The 25,879-nt window shown below is 45.2% G+C and overlaps 1 protein-coding gene across 4 annotated transcripts in view; it reads right to left on the reverse strand.

Moving 5' to 3' along the window:
• ARHGAP31 (Rho GTPase activating protein 31) overlaps nt 1-25,879 on the reverse strand; it is a 63,508-nt gene that overhangs the window by 8,489 nt on the left and 29,140 nt on the right. For 2 of the 4 annotated variants that reach the window (XR_012626698.1, XM_074853018.1), the window contains exons 2-11: nt 17,543-17,645; nt 16,909-17,053; nt 12,022-12,104; nt 11,289-11,396; nt 9,437-9,582; nt 6,912-7,110; nt 5,031-5,155; nt 2,160-2,219; nt 870-1,493; nt 216-535 (exon numbers count right to left, since the gene is read on the reverse strand). Coding sequence is in view for 3 of the 4 variants with exons in the window: in XM_074853018.1 (XP_074709119.1) it covers nt 216-535; nt 870-1,493; nt 2,160-2,219; nt 5,031-5,155; nt 6,912-7,110; nt 9,437-9,582; nt 11,289-11,396; nt 12,022-12,104; nt 16,909-17,053; nt 17,543-17,645 (1,913 nt within the window). In the remaining variant the exon portion in view is untranslated. Of the gene's footprint in view, nt 1-215; nt 536-869; nt 1,494-2,159; nt 2,220-5,030; nt 5,156-6,911; nt 7,111-9,436; nt 9,583-11,288; nt 11,397-12,021; nt 12,105-16,908; nt 17,054-17,542; nt 17,646-25,879 lie in introns of those variants that run through there. The other 2 variants (XM_074853030.1, XM_074853038.1) reach the window with 2 other exon arrangements.

The following is a 25,879-nucleotide window of genomic DNA, read 5'->3' on the forward strand; positions in this document are numbered from 1 at the left end:
GGGACAGTATGTAGTTGTGTGAAGGTAAATCACCACATGGTATTTGTAGGTGGTTGTGTAAAGGTAAATCAGTACATGGTCAATTCTTGACCCTGCGTAGCCTAGGTCATAGACTGAGTTTTCATGACTACAAACACACAACGAAACTTTAAACAACCTCCCAGTCACCACCATGACATTATCCCCCATCTTTTTTCTCATGTCTTCTTCCTTACCACATCTCTTAAGCACAACCCTTCTTCTGTCTTAGCTGTCTCGATCTCCTGGTGGTCACAGCTGCCTTCTGAGGAGACATCCTTCATCTTGAGTTGTCCTTGCTCTGCCTTGTCTTCAGGGAGTGGCCCTGTATGAACCTCTGAGGCTGGTGTTTGTTCCAAGGTGGGACTCTGCTCTGAGGACTGCTGGGGGCTGCTGGTGCTGCTCATGCAGCTGCTTTGCTCACATAACGTCTCCTGATTTTCTGCTGCTGGAGTTTCTGCTGGAGTTTCTAAGGACTCGGGTTTCCTGGCTGCCACCAGCTCCTCAGTGTGAGAGCCTGGATCAGAAACACAAATGAACGATGTAACTATTTGTGACTGAAAACATGTGCCCTGAGACAAAGTGGTGCTGTTTCAACCCAATGCCAACTAACAAAGCTAAAGAGCAGCCTCCGGGCACAACAGGATGTTACTGGGAGGCCACCCACCTCCCCAGTCTCATTATTGTAACAAGCACCAACCTGACCTGCTACCATCAACACCCACCCTGCTACAGCTTGGTCTCTTTCTTGCCACAAGAGCAGGCTGGAGCAACCTCCATGCCACCGAGCTGCAGGACACATCCCGTAGCCCGACAGAGGTTCCACATCACCCTCCTTAACACATTTTTACCTCTGGATGCTGCCGCTGGCAGCGTGGGCCCCGGCTGTTTCTCCTTCCGCTCTGGTGCCTGCTCTGTCCTCGTGTGGGTCCCCACTTCCAGGGCAGAGGGGCTCGTGCTCTCGGCCACGAGGGAAGACAGTTCCTCTAGGCTGGAGAGGGAAAGCTTCTCCTTGGCAGGCACACGGCACGGGGTGCTGTTAGTGCTGATAACTGCGGATACCCGCAGGGGAACAGAGACGGCGAAAGGCTCGGAGATGTTCAGGGCTTTCCTCTGGTGACGAGGGGAGGCCTCCAAGGGAAAGAGGCTGCTTGGGAAGCCTGACTTGGCGGCTGCTTCAGAAGTGTAGAACATGCGGCCGCCTTTGGGGGAAGTCTGCTCATTTTCAGCATCCTCTGCCCGGAAGACCTTCAGCTGCTCAGGGGGTGACTTTGCCTGCGGTGTCCGGGGAGGACCTTTCTCCCCACTCAGGTCTGAGCTTCCTTTGGCCCCCATGGCAGATCGTTCTTGCTCCCACTCACTCTCCTTGCTGAGGTCATATGAGCTGCCTGTGCCTCCTGTCCGTATCTTCATCACCGGAACAAAAAACCCTCCAGTAGTCACTGTCCTCTTGAATCTGCTCTTTTCATCCTCCCCTAGAGATGGGAAGATAGGAGAAAGTCAGTGGGAAGCAAAGCACTAGCAAATAACCTTTCTCTGTGAGAAGCCCTCTTCAATCCCTCCAGGGATGAGTCTTGCCCTGGTGAACACCCACATTTCCCCAGAGAGGTGGGCACAGCAGGCACTGGAGACCTTCTGGGCTCCAGCCCAGGGGCCTTCTTTAAACTGGGCAGGCAGGGCTGGATAGGATGCCCTCCGGTGGAAATCACCTAAGACTTTTATTAGAGGCCCCCCTCAATCACACGCAGCCAAGTCTTGGGCTAGCATGCATTACCCACAAAGATCACAGCTCCAGGCTTTGTTGGATTATTGCAAGCACTTTTCACTTATGAATGGGAATTTTGTGCCCAGAATAACCAAGAATGAAATCGAAGGAATCCCACTGCTAATAAAGATGCAGCTAGGGACAGTGGTAACTCTCAGGTGCATGCACCAACATAAAAGACATAGAAAAGGGTTAAAAATGCATGCACACAGAGGTGGGGGCACATGTCAGCAGCCATGGCACAAGCATACAAAGATACACAACAGGGTGACATAGGCAAAGAAACAGACCACTGCAGCCATGCAAGCACAGGGGAAAGCTGAGAACGCAGACGTGCAATCCTTCACCCTTACAGTATAGTCTGTTGGTGTCTCACCTTCAACTGGCAGGGAACACAGCGAATCCATGCTCTTCGCAGGACGAATAGTTGCTTTTTCTGTGGAAAATGAGTTTTAGAAGAAGGCTTCAGTTCCTGTGGCTTTGCAGGTTTCACCCCGTAAAGACCAAAGGCTACATATAGATGGACACACCAGGCAGACATCAAAGTCATTTTCCATTTCCAAGCATTCCCCACTCTGTATCCATGCCACACGGCATCTTACCCACAACACTTGTCCATGCAGCTGGGCATCTGCTAGCACTAACAACAGCTTTGCACCTGCTGGACATGTGGAGAGCTATACTTAACCCAGCCAGTCAACACCATCTCCGCTGTGAAGCAGTTAAACATCCCCAAAGCTGTTATGCGCCACTGTCCTCCCCGATCAAGTCAGGCTATTGGTTGCAGGGACTTTTTAACTAAACTGACACAAAAGCCTTCTCACCTCTCGTTCCTGATAGCAAATGTTAGGTTATTTTTACGTTGCACTCCCAGGCTCTTCTGCTGGCATGAGCATACCCTGCCTCCAGCAAGCACTCCGGGAAATTTATGAGGGCAGTAAGCAACCTATTGTCCTGGTCATCCTCAGTGAACTTGCTTGTCCAGAGACAGGCTGCCATTTGTCACCAGACACTCTACAGGTCTGTTCCTGAGAGGTTTTGGAAGCATGTAGCTGTTACCACCTTGAAAAGGGGAGATGGGAGGAATGTAGCTGGCAAGGAAGACAAGTTAGTCTCTGGCAGCCCAGCAAGGATCCATGGAGCTCTGGAAAATGTCTGGGAGCAAAGTTTGCTGTTTACAGTGTTGCACAAAGTAGGTAAGGCAGAAAGTGAGCAGGCTGGTTGGACTTCATTTGTTTATATAATTGAGGCTTCTGGGACTGACTTTCACGTGAGCATAGGAGAAACTCCAGCTACTTTTTGCATCTATATGAAGTCCTGGCTACCTTTTACATTCATATGGCATGATGTCTTGAGCACTGGCTCCGCTTTCCCGGAGGAACAGAATTCAAGCTGTGGAGCTTGCATTTTCTGTGACTTGCAGACTTGGGTGCATGGACACAAACTGTGTTATAGCATGTGCTGAGTTTCAACAGCAAGTTCATCTGTTTCCTCACATTAGGCTGTAAGCAGAGAGCACACAAAAATACAACATGGCAGCGCTAAAGCACTGCTTCTCAAAAACACTACTTCAGTGCCTAAATCTCTGCACACGTTAGTGTATTTGTGTGTCCTGCTGGAGAAAATGTGCAGCCTCCTGTCACTCGGTACTGTGCTTGGAACACGGCTCAGCCCCCACCATCACTGGGCTCCAGTCATTCCTCGGCATCCTTGGGTTAGCACTATTTTGGGACAGAGTATTCCTTATCAAAGCGAGGAGGTGAACCCATGATCAAAATAGGATGGAGAGCTATTTTGAGGTATGCCCTGGGCACCCTATGTGAGGCCATCTGTACCTGCAAAACATGGGGGAAGGCAGGGGTCCAAAAAGAACTGGATCCAACATTTGGCTTCACACTCACTTCTGATCCAAATACAGCCTCTCTTATATGTGGTGGTAGGTAATGTTGCCAACATTAATTATTTTATTTTAAGTCTTGTGATGTTTGGTAGGGCTCCTCCAAACACCAGCTGCTGGAATCATGAGATTATCTAAAAAAACTTCCAACTTCATCTTCTTTTTAAAAAGTAAATTTCTTGACTTGGAGATACTAAAAAAATCTAGGACATATAAACCTGAAACACTTCTTTAGAACTCAGGTAAAAAAGGGTATGCTTTCCTTTAAAAACTGTGATTATTCTTAAGTCAACTTCATGTTTTTAGAACTTGAGTCATCATTTCTGAACACTGGGAATTGGCACTGCCATGTGATTTTCTAGGAAGCAGAATGTTTAAGAGATTGCTGCTCAGGAGGGGCTAGAATTTGGGATTACAGCCAGGAGAAAAGACTACTTTTTTCTTGTAAATTCTGCAGAAGTAATAGCTTCCCTCAAAGTGCTGAGAGCCAGGAGCCATAGGAACTTCTGGTGCCTTGTTTTTCACAAAGGCACTGAACACAGTTGGTTCTTTAATGCTCTTTAGTGGAAGGAGAGCCTGCAAGGACAGTCATTCACCCAGTGCCATGTAAGGAACATCAGGAGCTGGAATCTGGCTGGGCTGGAAGAGTGGACTAATCCAAACCTACATAGCATTTCTTAGTTCCCAAGCTTGACAGCTGGGCAACAGGAACCTGTTTATCACATACCAAAATGTAATATTTACTGTAGCTGTCTGGCATATCCTCCTGAAAGGGTGCTTCTCGCCATCACAGAATCATTTATGTTGGAAAAGACCCTTGGGATCATCGAGTCCAACCATCAGCCCTACTCTACAAAGTTCTCCCCTACACCATATCCCCCAACATCTCATCTAAACGACCCTTACACACACCCAGGGATGGGGAATCCACCCCCTCCCTGGGCAGCCTATTCCACTGTCTGACCACTCTTTCTGTGAAAAATTTTTTCCTAACATCCAGTCTAAACCTCCCCTGTTGCAGTTTAAAACCATTCCCTCTTGTTCTATCACTAATCACCTGTGAGAAGAGACCAGCACCAACTTCTCTACAATGTCCTTTCAGGTAGTTGTAGAGAGTGATGAGGTCTCCCCTCAGCCTTCTCCTCCTCAAACTGAACAGTCCCAGCTCCTTCAATAGCTCCTCATAAGATTTATTCTCTGATGTTGATGAAACCAGGCAACAAGCATGACCCCGTTAGACTATGTCAAGTCTAATGGTGTAAGTGTCACGTGGATACAGGTTGCCCATGCTATCAATATTGCAGGAAAAAGCTGCAGAGAGAAATATTTAACTGAAAAGTGTGTTCTTACCAGAGAGCTTCTGTGCCCTTACGAAGACACTCCCATTTCGACTCAGTTTAGACTTTGATTCTGAGCCTGAACGGCCCAAGTTAAATATCGACTTCCATTTCTTGGACTTGGTAGATAATTTTCTCCTGGAAGGAAAAAGGGCTCAGAAGGTTTCCAAACCCTAGAGACTATCCCACAAAAGCCTCTGAGCTCTCTCCCCTCAATGCTGTCCCTCTTTTCGTCTCACACCTCTTTCAATTCTAAGGCATGCAAGGCAGAGCTGCACAACCAACTCTTGCTTTTCTGTAAGTGATTTATCTGTATTGCTGATTTAAGCATGTCATGGATGGAAAGACATCTAAGCCAACTCCTCAGAGAATTGGCTCTGGCATCATGCTACAGCAACTGTGATTGAGCAATCAACCATGCTCGTCTCCAGAGAGGAGAGGTTTCCGAGGCTAGAATGATCTTGCAATACAGTAAAGAAAAATTGCCTTTTTAACAGATTTTAATTGACAGAATGAAAGATAAATTCCAGAGAACTGATGGTACTATTGCTTAGTGCCCAAAGCTAATCTTTAAAGTCTATGTGTCTTATAGTTTTTATGAATTTGCAAAAATAAAAGGATCCCTTAATACAAACTAGCTATTAATGCTTCTCAGGCCAACATTAATTTAATCATAGGTATTATATGATCATGTGCAAGTATAATGTACTAGCCAAAAAGGAGGAGGCTTAAGGGAATTAAATCAATTTCTTGTAACTGTCAGAGGAAGTGGGACACCAGTTCCCTGTGACTCTTTGGAAATTCCAGCTTTTAAAAGAAAGAAGTTGGTACTCCTGAAGCCAGTTTTCTTCTATGCATATTACTGCATGAAACTCTGTTTCAGTTCCTTCACATACCCATTCTGACTCCTCCTTCAATCTCCCTTTTTCCAGAGCAAGAAGAACCCTCTTATCTCCTTGTCTTGCTCTCCATAATGGGCTTTCTACCCCCATAGTTCTGCTTTTCTTTCAGATCAGTACTCAGAAGAGCACCAATCAGTCCTACAAAGAGGATTAGTATATTAGGGATAGGACTGTTCCTTTCAAGTGAGAAAGAAAAAAGGACTCTAGAGGGGCAATACACCCTTTTGTCTTAACCTGGTTATCCTCTTGCCAGTATTCTATTAGATGGCTCCTTTTTGCTTTAATATATCAACTGCAAATAAATATCTTTGCTTCAGTGCTTTATAGGTCAGTAGATTAATGAACCTCCTGCTGCAGAGGCTATAATCTCTCAGAACCAGGCAGTAGAGTGGCCATATATTAACAGATAGATAGACCAATAGATAAATACTTATGCTGGGCAGCAGTGCCAACAACTGCAGCAACCTCAGCTGAAATTGGACTCTTCTCCTGGCATAGGCATAGGTGGCATAGGTGCCACTATGTAAGTATCTCTCCATGCTAGGAGTGAAAATTCACCTTACTGCTCAGCTATGAGTGCAGAGGAACCTGGAGAATAATGAAGCTGAGCAGGTCAATGTCACCAGGCGTGCTGTGGAGCGGCCGCCAGCAGGTGGAACTCCTAGGAGAGCTGTGTCTAGACCTGCTCCACCACTTCAGCCCAAGTTTAGCCAATTCCTGAGCTATGATGCAAAGACAATGAATTCCTCCTGCAGGAGGTCGGCGAGGTTCTGCCCTGATGGAGGCATGAGGACTAGTGGAGCTCAACAACGGCAATGCTTCTCAGGAGCAGCTGTGCCTCTTTTGAGAAGGGGACACAATTTCCTTTCGATGGTGGCTGTAGATTCATGCGTGCAGGTGTGGGGGTATCACGCTAACAAAAGTCTCATTCCTGATCATGCTGAGGAACCTGCATTTTTTTGTTTGCACTTCACAGTCCTCTTGGTACTTACTTGCTGTCAGGGAGGTCAACAACTGTGTGGAAGAGGGACCCCGTTACGGGGACAATTTCAGGCAAGCTGTTCTCTCGTCTCTCCTTCCGAGCAGGGTGGGAGGCAGACAGACTCCGTGCCTGCGCTTCTTCCAGGCTCACCAGTTTCATCGGCAGGGAGGCCGAGGGGAGGGTCAGACTTTTCACAACCGATGCGCTTTCTGAAAAGCAAGAAAATACATTCCAGCCCGGGGTGAGGAGAGACGAGAGCAAGAGCTTTATGTCTTTATTTGACAGGAACATCTCCTGCAGAGCAGGGAAAGGAGCAGCACGTGCAGGGAGAGAGGCTTTATGTCAGATAAGTCTTCCATCTCCCCAGCAACCTTATCCTTCTGAGTGCATTCCCAGCAGGGGCCACACTCACTAGCCAAAGGCTGCGTTGCACAGACTTGCTGCCTCTGCTGTAGACACTTCGGTGTGAAAGAGCTGTCTCTGAAAACCACCAGGATTCATACGTTCCCCTTTCTCCTCTCCTTCGCTCCCCAGATTTTGGAGGAGTTCAGTCCCCGATCCAAACCTGGTGCCTAATTCTTTGTCTCACTTCCACATCTTTCTCCTCATCTTGTTCCAGGAAGGGGGACTGTTCTAAAAACCAGCATTACTTTACCTTCATAATGCATTTCAGGGCTATGGAAGGCAGTGTGACAATAGCCCTGGGAACTGAAGGTCTCAGTTTACATGGGCAGTGGCAAATCCAACTTTCCGTATGCCACCCCAACAGGTCTGTCCTAAACAGATCACCTCAAGGTTCATGAAGGAAGCGCAGGCTCTGGAGTCCAATCAGTACTTAGCCCTGCTGCTGAAGCAGGGTGCGAGCCACTGCCTGTGCAGAGGGGCTGGGTGAAGGGGCACTTTCCCACTAAGAAATCAACTGGGACCATCAACATGTTCCTCTCTTGACTTCATACAGCTGTTAAAAGCCAGCGGTGTTCAACTGTCCTGCTTTTGGCTGGGATAGAGTTAATTTTCTTCCTAGTAGCTGGTATAGTGCTGTGGTTTGGATTTAGTGTGAGAATAATGTTGATGACACACTGATGTTTTAGTTGTTGCTAAGTAGCGTTTACCATAACTTAAGGATTTTTCAGTTTTCCATGCTCTGCCAGCAAGCAGGTGCACATGTAGCTGGGAGGGAGCATGGCCAGCACCATGTGATGATCAGTGTATAAAGTGGGGGGAGTTGGCTGGGGGTATCGCTGCTTCGGTATCGGTTAGTGGGTGGTGAGCAATTGCATTGTGCATCACTTGTTTTTTTCTTGGTTTTTCTCTCTTTCTTTTTTATTACATTCATTTTCATTACTATTATTATTGTTATTATATTTTTATTATTCTATTCTATTTTATTTAGTTATTAAACCCACGAGTTTTACTTTTTTTCTTTTTTTGATTCTCCTGCCCATCTCACTGGCACAGGGTAGGAGTGGGTGAGTGGCTGCGTGGTGCTTAGTTGACGGTTGGGGTTAAACCACAACATGAGCACTTACCAAACTTGGGCCAGCTTTGGGCCAGTGACCTGCAGCACAAACAGAAGCCAAGGAATTTACTAGCCAGTGTTTCACTACAATGCTTAAGTCAGTACGGGAGAAGTTCCTCACTCCATGCCTACTGCCAGGGCACAAATAAGAGCATAGGAATGGCACCCACACCACCAGAGCAGAGGTGTTACAGGTTGAGCAGGGCACAGCACTTGAAATGCAGGCTCCAGGGACAGACTAGCAGAGAGTGCCACATGTTAAGGGAAAGGTGGATTGGGTGAGCTGACACAGGGCTGGAAAGCAGAAAGGTGGCTACTCCCTCACTTCCAAAGGTATTATGAGTCTTTCCAGTGTGTAAAACAGAAAGCTGCATATTTCTGAACTTATGTGAGGTCAATGTGGATCCAAGCCCTCTCACTTCCCAGGCTTAAAAGAATCTTGACAACAAAGTCATCACTAAATAACAAAATCAGCATCTCTGAAAACTGTTAATGTCCCAGGAAAAAAATAAACCTCTTTTATAAAATGTCCCCAAATACAAGACATAAGTTTTTAGAACACAAGCTTAAGTTTTATCCTGGGAGTGTGGCCTCTGATTTAGGTGGATATGGTGGCTGCAGGGCAGGTATCATCGGTATGAGGAATTACAACTGGGGGAGCCTGAGAGAAGAATTGAAACTGTGGCTGATGGGCTTAAAGAGAAAGCTTAGACCAGGACTGAGAAATAATCAGGCGGTCTTCCTTTTGTGGAAAGGATTAAACCAGGTGAGATCATGCAAAAGATGAGCCATAGGGCAACCTGGGAGCATGTTGAAGGAGTCTAATATTCAAAAAGAACATGTTGGAGACGTGGATGAAGAGGACAAGAGTAAAGAGGGATTGGGCTCAAGGTGTCTTTGGGGGAGTCTGTGAGGATGTTAAGGGTTGATGTGCTGGAAATATTAGTTGAAGGGGATAGAGTTAGAGCTGGAGTACATGGCAAGTGAGACGTGGAGTGGTTCGGGGAGGTTGTTACCAATGTTCTCTGCAGAGCTGGCTTTTCTGTTGTTGTTGAAGATCTGATCCACGTGATTCAGGATGAACTCGATCACCAACTGCTGCACTCGCACCTCCAGGAAAGCTGCATCCCCATTGCAGCCAACTGCCTCAATCTCCTTTGACCTGCATGAGGAAAGAGCTCTACTAGTAGCCAGCATTGGCACACACAGCCCCTGGGGAGGAAAGAGCAGCTTTCTCTTGCAAGACTTGGAACAGGGATGTTTTCCTCACTCTTGCTGCACCTTTTGCTCTCCTTCTCTCACAGGCCCTCATCCTCTCTCTGCCTTTTCACTCTTATAAAAATGATTTTCCCTGTTTTCTCTGCCACTTCTGTTATTTTCTTTCTTGTCTGTGTTATTTTCCCTACTTAGCTTTTACATTCTTCAGCAGAAGATAAAACTGACTCTCAAACTCCATTCTCCCTCTTTGCTCCTCTTTTACATATTTCAGAGTTGGGTCTGAAAGACAACACAGGGGCCTTCAAACACCGCTTCCCGATCACTACTCAATGCTTCAATCATCTCTCAGTGAAATTCCACAGAACCCTGCTCAGGTCTTCCTCCCACCAATATTTTCAATGCTTTGACGTGTGCCCCAGTAGTCTCGTCTCTGCCCCCCTGCACTGCCACATTCTCACCCTTGCTTTCAGCAGAGTAACATTCCTTATCTTGACATGCCAAAGTGTTGCTGAAGAAATTATCTCTGGGCAATGGATCCTTTGTAAAGTTAATGACTGGTGTGTTAGATAATAGCTTGGGGCATTGCCAAGAGGATAACCCAGTAAGGAGATTGCAGTTGCATTGCTTGCTCCTTTCTTTTCCTCCCTGGAACTTGCATTTACGAAAGATTGCAAAAGGAAACAGACTTCAGGGTTTTTGACAAGGACAGATGCTAGAATGAAAATGTCTCAGTAGTAAAGGTCCACTTTGTGATATTCAATAGAGTCAACATTTGATTTATTTTCAGAACATGCTCTGCGTGTTTTGTGATTTAAAAGAGTGAGATAATTATTTAGAGAATGCTTTCCAGGCCTGTACCTCTCTAGCCAAGGTCCCTCCCTCCTGTCCTCTGCCAGCCCAGGGCTCCCTCCACCAGCTTTGCCATTGCCCCTCTCCTGCCCAGCTGCTGTCCAGGACTTTTCCTGCATAGTTCATTCCTCTCAGTACATGGGGAAGGGAATTTCAACAAGATACAAAATATTTCAATTTACTTTTTTCCAGATACTATTTTTTCTTGTTCTGCTTAGCTCTACAAGATATCAGCCAAACCTCTGTCTGCATCTTAACTGGGCCTCTTCCCAGCAGAGTGCCAGGCATAGCAAACATGACAAACTAACTGGTGGTCTTGAGATTTGACGCAGGGTGCCATCTTAAGCCCACTAAGTTCATCTCACTTTTGCTCAAGCAGATCTGGGCACAGGCCTGTAGTATTATTGCACTGTTGCCCTCCCTTCCAAGCCTTGCTGTCCCTCACCGCCCCACTGCAGAAGCACTGGCGCTGTCAGAAATGTCATTTCCGTTCCACAGTGATGAGCTAACTCCTCATTTTTAAATCTTTGTGCTCAAATTGCAAATAACAGCTTTTTTTATATAAGAAACACACAAAACCACAAGCTTCCTTGGATGCTGGTAGTAAAACCTCAGATTATTCAACCTGGAAGCATTTTTTCTCCCTTTAAAAGCTGTTTTCTTTGCTCTACTGTTCCCTTTAGTTATTCTGCTTTTCCCTGTCTTTGCATTTCCCTCAGGGGAAGGGTCTCCAGGTTCAGGTGCTGGCGCTCCCCTTGGAGCTTGGCATGGTGCTCTGGTTGAGAAGATTCTCTACTGTACCTGAGGAGATTGGGAGCCCACACCAAGGCCAGGTTTCTGGTGTGCATGTTGGTCATGTTGCTGAAGGAGGCCAGGTGAGTCAGGTGCTTGATCAGGTATTCCAGTGTTCTGCAGTGGTTTCACATGAAGAAAGAAAAATACGTCAAGTGACTGATGCCTGCTCACCAGGACAGCAAGGCTTAGACCTAGATCTGGCCTCAGAGTTGTCCCCTCCTCAACGAAGGCAGTGTCTGCAATGGCACAACAGGCCCCATAGGACAGAGTATTTACAGCACTAGCATTTACACAGGATGGCAGCAAACACCTGAACAACTGTGCTCTGGGGTGGCCAAGGATGGGGCATGAACCAAATAATCCTTAGCATGATGGGTGCGAAGAAGATGGCAGACAGGTGGGAGAGGGAGTGAGATGCTGCAAAGGCTTAGCTCTTGCTCAAGCACCTCCACCAGATCATCTTCTTCTCACCACACCCAGGGCACTGGCCAAGCGCGCCACAGGGGGTCATACCTGGGGAAGGAGGATGATAGACTGCAGCAGGGAGAGCTTGTTCGATCTCTAACAATTGGTTCAATAATATTGAAATGCCAGATAAATTGTTGTCAGATTTGGAAATGGTGAGTAAGCTTTTGGGAGCTGACTTCTGGAAATTAACTCCAGCGCTGTTTCAGGTGATATTCCCTGATGGTGAGAGTCACCACACTGTTCCTCAGCACCTCAGTGGACACGTTCTCACCTGTAATGTGATGGTGGGAGTTCCTGGATGACATTTTGAATTCGTGCCAACTGCTCGTCCTCAGGGAAGCGAGATACTGCTTCCTGCAGAGATACAAGGAAACAGTCCGCCCTGGCAATGGACTCAGGGGAAAAGGAAGAGGGATAAGGAGAGTCACGTGAGACAGCCTGTCTCAGAGGGAATGCTCTCTTGTTACCTTACAGAACTCTTGGTAGAAGAAGTTGCTTTGTGTCCTCAGCACAGCAGAGATTTGCTGCGCTGTTATTTCATGTCTCGGTACATCCTTCCCACAGATTGGGATATGGTGGTCAATGTTTTGGGGAGAGAGGCATTTAAGGACTGAGACCTTCAATTAGGAGTTATGTTTCTTTTCTTTTTTTTTCCGTTCTTTTTCCCTTTTTTAACTTGGGCAGTAATGGGTGGAATAGAAAGAGCAGGAAAGAGAGAATTCAAAATAATGGAAAAAAAAGAAAAATAGTGACACCTCCTCCATGAAACTATGTTAAAAATAAAGCAGGTCTTTCAAGCCCAGTGTTATGAAAACAGCTTGAATATACATGTTCCATATTCTTCAAACTAAGCAATATTTTGACTGTCATATGAAGATAGCTATAGGGATTGTTTGTGTGAGTTTACACCTTTTATGATGGGAGAAGCATTAGGAAAATCACTGTCCAGGTAATTTAATAAATTCTTATACTCAGTGTTACACTAGGTTAGACAGAATCAAGGTTATACATCTTGGTCTTGAGCAAGTGTCTACAGACCCAGAGCTTAGAGAGCCATGATAAGCTTTTGTCTGCATTCCTAGGAGTTTGCTGCATTGGTATTCATCTGTTCAGCTATTCCCTTTCAATATTTGTGCTGGGGGAAGACAAACCACTAGCGAGTTCAAACAATGCATGACTGTCTGGGAACCTCCTGCCTACCCTACTGCCACCAGAGTTTGGAGCAAGTTCAAAGAAAGATGCTGGGACCTACGCTGCCAGCAGAAGCTTTGCCTACAGACAGACGTCAGCACTGCTAGGAAACGAAAGGAAGGAAATAACCCTTCCCAAACCACCCGTCGCTTAAACATTATGAACCTGAAATTACCAGCCACCGCTAGAGAAACATCTTCTTGTAGCAGTCACTACAACATCCACACTGATGATGCTGCCATCTCTGTTCTGGTCACTGTCCTTTTCCCAGCAGACCACTTCCCATGTATAACCACCAGCAAAACAAACATTGCCATTTTCAAGGCCAGAGATGAATATGAATCATGTTTTATTCCCTAACACTGGGAATTGAGATCTATGCCCTCTAGATTGAACTTCTCACTGGTGTGGTAGCAAAGAAAAACAAGTGAGCCTACTAGTTTGGTGCACTTGTTTTGCCCAAATTAAAGATACATTAACTCCTTCTAGTACTTTTTACCCACAACTATAGCTCTGGGTTGTTTGTTTTGTTTTGTTTTGTTTGTTTGTTTTTTAAAAAAAAGCCTATTCCCATCAGCACAGAAATCCTAAATATAAGAACTCTTGTGATCTTCATACAAGGTTTCCAGTTGAATGGCCTTGTCCAAAGATGGAGATGGAGACAGATATAAACTTTAACTGGTGCATCTAAAACATTATATTTCAACTAGATTGTATACAGTATTTTCTCCCCCTGTGCTGATTTTCATTCCTATATTTAACTACCAGGTCTCAAAGACCTAATGCTTAGACAGCAAGTGAATACCAGCCTCTCTGAGGTCATGACCTATTCAAACCTCTGAGCCACATTTCTGACCCATACATTGTGCCTTTGATATCTGAGGCCCTCTCCAAAACTCAGGATTATGGCAGCAGAATACAGAATTCAAGGAAGAACCAGTAACTCCATTTATTACATGTCTGTTAATGTATGAATTACTGTAATTTAAATTTTCATCTTACAAGTGGGAAGAGAACACTCGGAGGGTAGCAGAAGGTATGTAAAACAATTTAAAATCTTGGATATTTTTACTCTACTGGTGATTCTGGGAGTGCAAAATTCACAAGCCCTGGTTAACAAGTGGAATAGAGTCTCAAGAGAGAAGGTAGGCTTGGCCTCCTACAGCTGATTTGCTCTGAGGGAATACTCGGTCCCTCTAAGCCCAGGTTAGAACAAGCCAAGCAGATTCAAGTTATCTATCCCATGAAACAAGCATCCCTCACCAGAATACAAAATGGCAAACTGGAGAGCGTGAGAGGGCATCATTTTGCAAAAGTTGATAGCCAGTGAGGTCATGACTGGGATGTTACATCCGAGAACTTGACACAGTAATGACCACAAGGCCAACACCTCCTAGTCATTATGAATTTTACTTTCCTTAGCCACAAATGTCTGAATCACTCTGGTGACTCAAAGTGGAGCCTATCCCATCTCAGAGACAGCTCCAACTGAGTCAGGCTGGGATTAGCATGCATCCTTTACTCCTACCAGCAGTCTTCTGCTGAGGCACAGCTGCCACCACTCCTTGTTCAGACACCCCATGCATACACAAGCTCCTAGGGGGTTTTCTGGTCCTTGGGGAATTGGTCTTTTTTCTTTCTTTCCTCCTGGTATCTGACTGTGCTTCCTGTCAGCTGGGTTACCCATTATAAATCCCTACTGAGTAGACTTACGTGAATAATGGATTTTGTGGCTGAGCGGACAAACTAAAAAGCCGGAGATTAAAAAAAAATCCCTTTTAGGTCAATCCAAAGTGATAATGTTTTAGGGAACTGGCACAAGATTTTAGGAAACAATTGTTCGAGGTTCACCAAAGCATCACACTCAACCATAAATGAAAGAAATCTTCATTTAAATTTGGGGCTGTTTAACCCTTTTCTGAAAGATGTTTTATTTATGAGTTAGATGTGTTGATTTAATGTTGAAATATTTCCTTTAGAAAGTATTCGTAAAAGAAACATTTAGACAGTTAAAGAAATGTTTTCCCTTTTGTTTTTGAATAAAACTATTTACCAAATGTATCTACCAAAAATCTGCAAGTCATCATCACAAAACTGCACTTTTCAGCAAACATTCTTTCCAAAAAAAAGTTTCCATCTAAATCTTCATGTTTCCTTTAGAGCATTTTTCTTTCATAAATCAGTAGCGATAGCCAGAAAGACACCAGCCAAACAGCTTCAACAAGAATGAGACTCATCAGTTACTGTAGTTGAATAATACCCTGCATTCTCAAGATCCTATTCATCCTGACTGTGTCTAGTTTAGAGATCCTATCCTATATCCTCAGGATCCCTGTATCCTGAGGATACAGGTCCATTTTTCAAATCTGCTCAGAATTTTGACTGAAGTTTTGACTATACATCCCCTTGAAACAGACCAATCTTACTCAAAATCTGACGCCGAAACAGCAAGACACCTAACACTATTGCATATCTGTCAAGCCGCACAGCGAGCCAATTCCCACCCCATGTTCCCCAGTGCAGCTGTTGTCCCTAGCAGCTCCCTGACTTCCTATAACAGGTTGCTGTTTGGCTGGTCCCATCTGGCTTTGCCCTACAGCAACTCCCTTGCATAGACATGCCTGGCTCTTCCCATAGCAGGCAACAGAGAGTCTTTGGAGAATGTCTTCTTCTTGTGTGGACCCCGTGGATGTCTCTCAGTGCCTTCTGTGCCATAACAGCACCACTTGGAAGTGATTGATTCAGGATAGAGGCAATGAAGACAGCAATACCTGAAGCTAAGATTGCTTGCCAATTCCCATTTCATTCAGACATGATTTTGCAAAACTTCTCTGCAACAATTGACGTTTTTGGTGATGTCTGTCCCCTCCACCTCCCACCAAATGGGAAAGAGTAGGATGACAGAAATTCTTAACAAAGTATGGATGTTTCTAACACTGGGAAAAGAATCTTTCCCATCCCCTCACCCCAGTTGTTTTAAGAAGTTGGTGAATTCTTTTAGCTGAAAATTCACACCTCTGCCACTTAACATTTCAGTCTGAATGACTGGGTTTAAATTTGTTGGTGTCAAAAACAACTGAAAGCAGATTTAGAACGGTAAGAAGCAGGCAATCTTAACAACAAGCATAGCTTGCTGTGCCACCTTTTAATAAAATATTATCTGTCATCAAAATTAGCCAACACTCTTAAAAATTCAGGCTTTGCGGTCTTATTTTTCTGCTCCCCCGCAGTCTGCTCCTAGGCTCCAACTGTATCCATGTATAATCTATGGTTGTTTTGCAGAATCCAGTAACTACTTGAATGATAATCTCTTTAAAGAAAGTTAGAGATTTCTGCTTGGCCAGCTGCCACTTTTCTCCACCATTTATATTTATGACATGATCATGATGGGCCTGTTATGCCATAGCTGGCATAACCTGTGTCATCATTTGCACTCCGGCAAACCATGTGAAAAATGCTACAGATGCAGAAATGTTGGTGCTTTAAAGATGGGCTGAGCAATCAGTTTGTGCCAGTGTCAGGGACTGTCGGAGGGGCAGGGAGGAGGAAACCACACCCTTATGATTATGATCACAAGCCCCAGGTGATCCAGAAGACTCTCAGTGATGGACAGTAATGAGGAAAAGAAAGAGAATTAGTAATTCTGGGAGGAGGTGCACAGTGGGGGAGAAAGAATAACAACAGGGAAGCAATGTGGTGAAAAAATAAGCAAGATGAAGGGGATGAAAAAGCAGAGAAAACTAGAGAAATAAACATGAAATGGGGGAAAGAAACAAGGACGGGGAAAGAAACAAGGACAGGGAAAGAGAGTCAGCGCAAGACGAGAAGGGAAGAGCACTGAGAAGTGCATGTACAGATATCTGCACCAAAAACCAGGACATTGGAGTGAATCTCAAACAGCTGTCATGGGGGAACATGCAGCACATCCACACTGCTGGAGAGGAACAAGAACAGCAAAGCGTCTCACCGTGAATTTCTTGTAGAGCTCATAAGTGAGGAGAGGGTTGGGCAGTTCCCTGAAGTACAGCTTGCAGAGCGACCCCACGCAGTGGATGTCCTGGAGGTAAACTTCCCTTGTCAGATCCGGGCATTGGTCAGAAACAAACTCTTGTCTGAAACAATATGGAAACATAACAACGTAGGCAAATAAAAAGCTGTAGCATCCCAATACCCCACCCTAAGTATTCTTTTACAGCTAGAAGGAAAAACAAACTGGAAAGCAGATATGTCTCTGCAGCCTGGCCCAGATTCTCTCACGGGATCAGGCCCCGAGGTTTCAACTAGTCTCTGGTTTCCCTAACACAGTCCCATGAGTGGATTGCTTTGTCTTGAAGTGAAAGAGAACAACTCAGCATTTGTGCTGAGACCCTCCATGCCTTTCCCATTAATAGATGCAGAGGGAGATTTTTTTTGTTTTTTTGGTCCCAGACTAATCTAATCCCTGAAAAATTGTATTTCCCTGTTACCAGCTTCAGAGGCAGTTTATCTTCTGCATCAGTATAGAGGTCTGTTGGGCCCAGTCTATGCCTGAGGGTCTAACAGCAAAAGGGTACCAAACCATGTGACCAAATCCCTCTGGCACTCAGACAGATTGCCTTTACCTCAGCTTTTGTATGTTGGAGGTCACTCCTGAGAGGCGGTAGATCCCATCCACAATGCCATGAGTCTCAATGAACTCCGCACAGCTCTTCAGCACGTAGGGAACTAGGAGAGGAAAGCAAGGCAAGATGCCCAATAAATACACACTGAGAACTTCCACAAGTCACCACAGAGGAGAAAGTTTCATGAAACAACACCAAAGGCTCTCTGCAGATGCAGGGAGGGGTACAGCAATGGGAGAAATACAGGCCAAACCAAAAATAAACCCCACAAAGTGGCCGTAGACAATTTGCAAAGTAAGGATATGCTATGGTTGTGCCACGCCACACTCATTGACACATGACAGTAACTGACCCTGAAGTCACAGAAACATGTGGGAAGAGAGGTAGGATTTCTCTCCCCCTTTTTCTTTTCTTTCCAGAAAAAGAAGCAATTTCATTCTAATTGAAAGCATGAGGTAAAACATGAGGTCCTGGGAACCTCCCCCTTCCCCAAGCTAGAGCTCCAGCCTCGCTGAATTGTGCCAAAAGGTCTGATTAGCTTGGATAAAAATCAGAGAAGCATTCGCACTTCCATATAAGCCTACATACCCACAGTTTAGTGCTCATAAACTCCCACAGAGGGGGTATAAAGTTCAAATATTGACTAGATCTGCACACTGACAAAATCTGACGTTGGCTTCAAAAGAACTCCATCAACATAACCAGCCAAAGACTTAACCAGACCTAAAGCTGAGAGGAGCCTGAGGCACAACATTTACATCCAGACCTGGACCTAAAGCATATGTTTATTTTTTCCCCGTTATATAGGTATAGGAAACCCTCATCCTCTTGGTCAGACCAAGCCTCCCTGTCCCCAGTACTATAACAACCCTAGCTATAACAATAACAGTAAGAGAGCCCTTCCTTATTAGGTGCTAGAAACTACTGTGTATTTAACGCAATGCTTCACACAACCATAAGCACAAAAGTCAGTAAATGCAGAAGTTGAAGTTCCCTGCTGTAATGCTGACTGCTGCACTGCACATTCGTAAAGCTGTATGACAGAAGACAGACTAAGCCATCCATTTGACTGGAAAGCCAGGCATAGCAATTACTGCATCTTTGCAACACCACAGAGATAATGCCTCCGGCTGGACCTTCCCTGAGTTCTTCTGCTCAAAGTTCAGGACCATGATGACATATTAACATGTGCTTCATCAGGCGGCATCCGAAGACAGCACTCCAAGGACAGCCTGAACAAAAAACATCTGGTACATTATTGTATTTCTCATGGGTGCCACTGAGGCCAGAGCCAGCTCATGGATGGACTTGTGCTAACCAAGCAGGTCAGGGCACAGGCTCTGGTGAGGAGGGATCACAGGCTGGTGCCTACCTCAATGACACATTATTACTGAGCCCAGGTGGTCAGGGAAGTTTTACCCTTCTGCCTCCCAACTCTTACAAGAAGGAGGTAAAGAGGTCACAGAATCACAGAATCATCTCGGTTGGAAAAGACCTTGAAGACCATCTAGTACAACCATTAACCTCACACTGACTGTTCTCAACTCCACCAGATCGCTCAGCGCTGGGTCAACCCAACTCTTAAACACCTCCAGGGATGGGGACTCCACCACAGGTCCTTTTTGTGGGTCTCTTCTCTTTTGGACAACCCAAAGGCAGGAATACACAAATATACACATATGCCAGTGATTACTTGGAAGCCTGAATGATCCAAACAGACTAATACTTCTCAGTTAAAGGAGCCTCTCCAAAACAACAGGAAAAATTTAACTTTATGTTTTTTTGAGCAGGGACGCATAATGCAGGTACATTAGTCATGCTGTGTCACACTCAAAGCCCTTGGGCTGATTTTTAAGACCCTCAAGTTGTTGGGCCAAGACTAACAGCAGAGCTTCTGGCAGGAGCCCTAGTCTACTACAACAATGTTCATAAGAAACCATGAAATCACCAAGAGAACAGATGTAGTCTACAGAGTCAAAGCTTCATCCACAGCAGTCACAGAGCTATAGGATTCCCTCCTCAAGGACTTCTGAGGAGAAGGTACATCAGTGCCTTCCAGAAGGAACATGGAAAACATTCCTTTCAGTGCCTACAGCACCTGCTTCCTAAGAGGACTAAGTAATGTGGGAGGAGACAGAGCAAAAGAAAAGAATGACATTTCCTTAAAATCCTACCAAGAAAAGCCAAAGTGACATACCAAGAAAGAGGACCTTCCTATCTCTGAATAAGACCTGATTATCTGTAACTGCAGTAGGGAACTAAGATCATATGATGATGAGCATGCTAGAAATTTTAAAAAAAAAAAAAAAAAGGAAAAACAAATTACTTCAGGCCTCTTCATTTCTGATTTCATATCAAAGATGATATGGCTGGTAGGGCTGTATCGTCTCTGTGGCAGGAGCTATGCATACATGGCATATTAAGATTTCCTTCTTGGTAGGGGTCTCTGGGAAAAAATCTAATGCAAATAGCAAAAATGAAAGCTAGGCAGATCCATGTTCACTTCAGATCTATTTGGGTGGGAGAATGGGTGAACCACTCCCTGCTAACTAGAAAAAATAGAATTAATTGAACAGAAAACATTTTTGATCTGGACAACAACATGACAAGGTTTGCTTAAAAATTAAAAAGCCTTTCATATAGACAAACTTCATATGATGGTGTCTAGCTGCCAAAAAGTGAGGTCCATGCCCACAGACCCCTTTATTGGGTACTTTTTAAAACCTTGGTGTTAAGATCAAGCACAGCAACCAAAAATGCATATACTAATGTTTGTTGTGACTAATTTCACAGAATCACAGCACTGTCTAGGTTGGAAAAGACCTTGAAGATCATCCAGTCCAACCATCAACCCAACATTAACAGATCCCAACTACACCAGATCCCTCAGCGCTAAGTCGACCCGACTCTTAAACACCTCCGGGAATGAGGACTCCACCACCTCCCTGGGCAGCCCATTCCAACGCCCAACAACCCCTTCTGGAAAGAAATGCTTCCTAATATCTAGTTTAAACCTTCCCTGGCGCAACTTGAGGCCATTCCCTCTTGTCCTATTGCTTGTTCCTTGGTTAAAGAGACTCATCCCCAGTTCTCTGCACCCTCCTTTCAGGGAGTGTAGAGGGCGATGAGGTCTTCCCTCAGCCTCCTCTTCTCCAGACTAAACCCCCCCCAGCTCCCTCAGCCGCTCCCCATCAGACCTGTGCTCCAGACCCTGCACCAGCTTCGTTGCCCTTCTCTGGACACGCTCGAGTCATTCAATGGCCTTTTTGTAGTGAGGGGCCCCAAACTGAACACAGTAATTGAGGTGCGGCCTCACCAGTGCCAAGTCCAGGGGTAAAATCCCTTCCCTGTCCCTGCTGGCCACGCTAATTTGACCTCTTGAAAGTAAGACCTATTAAATCACAGTATTTTTTTGCTGAGTTTTAAGTTTCCTTGGGATAAATTAGGTCAAGAGGCCTCAGGCAGGTAAGCAAACCTCTTATACACACATCAGAGAAGGTTAGATCCATCTGTTGAGGACTGGCAAGCAAAAAAAAAAAGGGCCAAGGGGAATAATCTTTAGCAAATGTACAAAATTCAACCCATTTTCAAAAGTGGGTGAAGACTTCATAGTAGACATAACCTATAGGCTGCAGATAGACAATATACACTGAGCTCTGCCAGTATCTCTTATCCAGTCCTGCAGTCTTCCCTGCTTTTCCAGCCCTGAGCTTCTCACATATCTCTGCCAGTGCCCTTCCCTCACGTACGTGATTTCCTGCCACACCAGGTCTTTGGCTGTTATGAAGAGGAACAGCCAGTTACACCAAAATGTGTGGCAGTTTTGTGATGTCAAAAAAAATCCCACATAGGACACATTTCGCTTGCAACCAAAAATTATGGACTTTGACCTCAGATCTCTGGAGGTGAAGGGACTTCATCAGCTTCCTGCAAAGCAAGCCCCTAAATGCAACGCTTGTATGAAGCTGGAGCACAATAAATGTTTTCTTTGAGCAGAACCTGCAGCTCTGAAATTCCTGAGCAGCTCTGATCTCCTACAAAGCTGGGCACTTGGGGGAGGTGAGGTTAGAGGGGCAGCGAGCAGCTCCCTCCCACTTCCAGGCATTTCTGAGGTGGTTTGATTATTCCAGACATGGCTCCTGATGAACCAAAACAAAGGCTGTGATCAACCCTGAATGCAGGGAGGTACAGACTCTAGCATGTGCTTTACAACAGGACTCTATCGGTGTTACAGGGCACATGTAAATCCGAGAGCCGGGTCTCTCCCAAAGGAAGATCGGACATAGATGGGAATTTGTAGCAGGGGCTGTGAGTGTGCGTGCAGGCACAGAAAGGGGTGGAGGGTGGGGGTATCCAATCTTGACACTTCTATAATTAAAACTGTGCTGGAGGCTTAGAAGTTGGAAGAGGCAGCTGGTGTCACACAGACCCCGCTTGTTCTGCCAGACAGCCAAACTGTCCTCATTTAAAACTACAATAGAAACCAGATGGAGGAGGAGAAGAGAGCGTGGAGCAAGGCATCAGTCAGAAAGGAAATTGAGTTATAAACATACTGCACACAAAAGACAATACTTCTCTTCCCCCAGACAAAAATAAACGAGAAGGGCAGTCACAGTAACTCATTCCACTCTCACTGGGTATCACCTCTAAGCTCAGTGTACACAGACATTCACCTTCACCGGGGTCTTTTCCATGACCACAGCTCATGCCACCTACTTTACACGTGTGCTTCTCCTGCTAGGTCATCTATCGTGCCTCCCTCCCTTTCTGATCCCTCTGGCTTCCAGTGCCAATGATGGGCGCTGAGCATCTCATCTCCCAGCATTGCTGGGATGGAGGGGGGCTCTCCCTTCTCCTGTCCCTTCCCAGACATGGTGCTACCACCCACCAGACCTTCCCACCAGCGAGCAAGGTGGTCCCTCTGCCTGCCTGACAAAGGCTTCGTCTGGCACAAGGCCGAGCAGTTTGGACCAAAGCCGGGGAGACCTATCAGCATGTACATAACTAAATCACCAAGCAGCCCAAGTAGGAGGGGACACTAGGAAGAGAGGGAGTCACCCATCTAACAACTGGTGGGAAGATGGCCTCCTGGTCTCCCACCAAAGCCAGCAAAGAGCAAGAATGGCCCTCATCCAGTCGGAGCTGCAAGCAATGCACTGTGCCCTTCAGTGCCACCTTCTAGAAGAAACTCTCAGTCTCCATGGGCTACAGAAGGACTGTAGGGAGGAGGTTGTGAAGTCAGCCACCCTAACCAGTCAGTGTGAATAATGTCCAGTGAGACTGTGTTTAGATAACCTGGACTCAGACATGTGTTTAGGGCATGCTGTACTGAATAGCAGCAGGCTTCATTTTCGTCTTTATCCTTCTGATGTTCTCTCAGAGGGCTCCTTTCAAGGATAAAAATTAGTGGCAGAGCTACTCAGGTCCTCCTTAGTGGTTGGTTTATGTCCCATGGAGAAGGTTTCATGTCCTCTCTAATTTTATTTTAATTTTAGTTCAAGTAACGGGAGGATAAATGAAGACCTTTCATTTCACCTGAAACACCAACTTTTTGATGTTTGACTTGCAGGAAATAGTTTGCCTTTTTTTTTATTTTAATTTCTCCCTAAAATGAATCCTGCACCATAAAAAAATTGTGGGCATTTTTATTTCACCATTTTGGCTTTGTTACATATTCGTATTTTTTTAAATTGCCTTCCATTGCCCACAAGAGCTATGTCAATAACATGACAATAAAGGTCAAAATAGTCTCTTGTTTCAATTTATATGACTAAATTAAGAAATATTTCCTCCTAAAAAATAAGTGTTTCAGTGTGTACTAAGCAAGAGTTGTTGTTTTGTACAAAAATAACAAAACAGTACACATTTTAGAACATACTAATATATTAACTTGGCCTCCTAATCACAGGAAAGGAACAGCATTGTACAAATGGCAACATGCTTGCAAGTCAATATCTCTGATGTGACATTTTTCTGCATTTCCTGATGCTTCCTACTTTAAATCACGAGCTTTAATGCTGATTCACTAGTTTTCTTTTTTTTTTTTTTTTTTTGCTGATCTTGCCTGATTTTTACTAGGCGTAAGGTTGGCTGAGAAACAGATTCCAGAGAAGATCAAACTGTGCTCTCCTCCCGGCAGCAAACCCGAGCCCTGGTCCAGCACAGCAGTCACAATCCCAGTTTGTCTCCAGTGCATAGCCCTAACCCTTGGCAGTTAAGGATAAATCCTGCCTTGCCCCCAGGGATCGTCTCCTTTGCCTTCCACTCTCTCTTTTTCAGCAGTGACCGGGAATGGAAGGGACCACAGCATCCACAATCGCTGCAGAGGATCCCTCCTGCTCAGAGATGAAGTTGGCAGTGCTAGGGAAGGGGAGGGTTTGCCCTGCTTGGATGTAACTGCTACAAGGACAAACAGAGGGCTCCAGTCTCCACAACGTCTATGCACACTTTTCACCAGCACTAAATTCATTTTACAGAAGAACAAAAAACAGTCTCACCATCAAACTCCAGTGTTTAGTTTGGCTGAGCTACCACAACCCCCCATGCACACACACACCTGTGTTTGAACAGTGTGAGACAGCTAAATAACACCAAACAAGCTTAAAAACAAATCAAATTGTTAGAGTCCTCCTCGCCTCTTCCCCCTTAGCTGCCATAAACACAGTTAAAAAAAGACGAATAGCTGGCGCCGAGGTGATCCTGTCTGCATGGACAGCACAACTGAATCACCATATAAGTCACACGCTTCATATTTTTTTTCCCCTCTACTTCTGTGGGAAATGTCTCTGCAATGTCATGAAGGTTAGGACAACAGTGCTGTTCCCTGTGATGAAAGCACCATCCTGAATACAGTTGTGATTCTGGTGGGCAAAGACGTAGGAAAAACGGATCTCAAATCTGTCAGATGCTGTGAGCCATCACCCTCCATGTCCTGAGCGGGAAGTGGAAATGCTGAGCACTGTTCCGGATGTGGCATGATGATTTCAAGCAAATGCATTTCAACACAGCCTGCAGGCCCAGTGTGAGTTTGACTGAATTCGATGGCATCGCTACCAAGGGGTTTCTTCCCATTGATATTATACCCAGCTTGCACCACACATATCTAAATAAGACATGTAGGAACACCTGATTTTCCAGAGCAGCTCTGACAACTGTGATGTTCCAGGCAGAAATTAAAGACCCCGTGGCAGACCTGGCCAGCTCATCAACACCACACAGCAAAGAAAGCCTAAGAGAAAGCACTGCACAAGCAGACATTGAATGCTGACTCTCAACCCCAGGGGTCACCATGCCCCTCTGAAACGTGACTAGTACCTTGACATAGCTGGCAAATTCTGTCATGCAGGCACTTTTGAAAAGAAGTTGTACTAAATACTGGAATAGTTTTGTTAGGAAAACATCCTGCTGTGGGTTTCCTGCAAAAAAAAAGACCAGATAACTGAACAGGATATCTCCACTCCTAACTTTTATGACTTTGTGGTACAGCCACCTCGGAAAAGAGTGGGTTATGTTCTGCAGAGCAGGTCAATGAGCTGTGCACATCCTCAGCTAGCCCTATGGATCCTAACAACTCTGATCTATGGCAGGTTAGGGTGGATATTGTACAGTGTTCTGTTCACCACAGCACAAGCAATTGGGATAATTAATTCTGGAGGTAGGAGTAACAGGACAATTTATGCTGTGTCAGAAAAGGGACTCCAGTATAAGTATAGAAAAGATGAGAATAGTTTTGAAGCTGCATATAATAAGTTGATTTTTGTCTTGGTAAATGCCTAGAGACTGTGAGGATAAGCAGGCTGTGAGACAGGAATTCTGCCATTAACCTCGTTTCTAATGACACATACTAAAACCACTACCAAATCCAAAGGCTGCGTCAGCACAGATGGAGCTGCAGCTCAAGGGAGTTGGGAGGACAAGCCTGCAAGGGAAGAGTGCAGGTAAGTGTTGAGTGCTGGGATGGACAGCAGTGATGTAGGCTCCATTTGAAGTCTCATGAGTGCCTGTTGATCAATAAACAAGCTTATGGACTGCAGGTGCCACACTGTATTATGTTTTCCTTCCTTACTCCGCTTTTTTCTTAAGCATGGACACCAAGGTAAGCCATGCTAACCTACTTAACTGCTGTCAATAAAGCAAGGAAAATATATAGACTTCATAATTTTTTTCCACCTCTCAACAGATTTTGACCTATGTGTTTTCATTTACAAGGGCTTCAGAAACAAGTTAGAAAACAGTGCACAGTCCCCATCTTTTACCTGAACCTGCTGGCTGATGCAGACTTGCTCAGTTTCCTACAGTCCCAAAATTACTCTAGAGGTGACTTGTGAGCTATTATAC

This window comes from Strix uralensis, chromosome 2 (genome assembly GCF_047716275.1).
Source record: "Strix uralensis isolate ZFMK-TIS-50842 chromosome 2, bStrUra1, whole genome shotgun sequence".
NCBI classification, from domain to species: Eukaryota; Metazoa; Chordata; class Aves; order Strigiformes; family Strigidae; genus Strix; species Strix uralensis.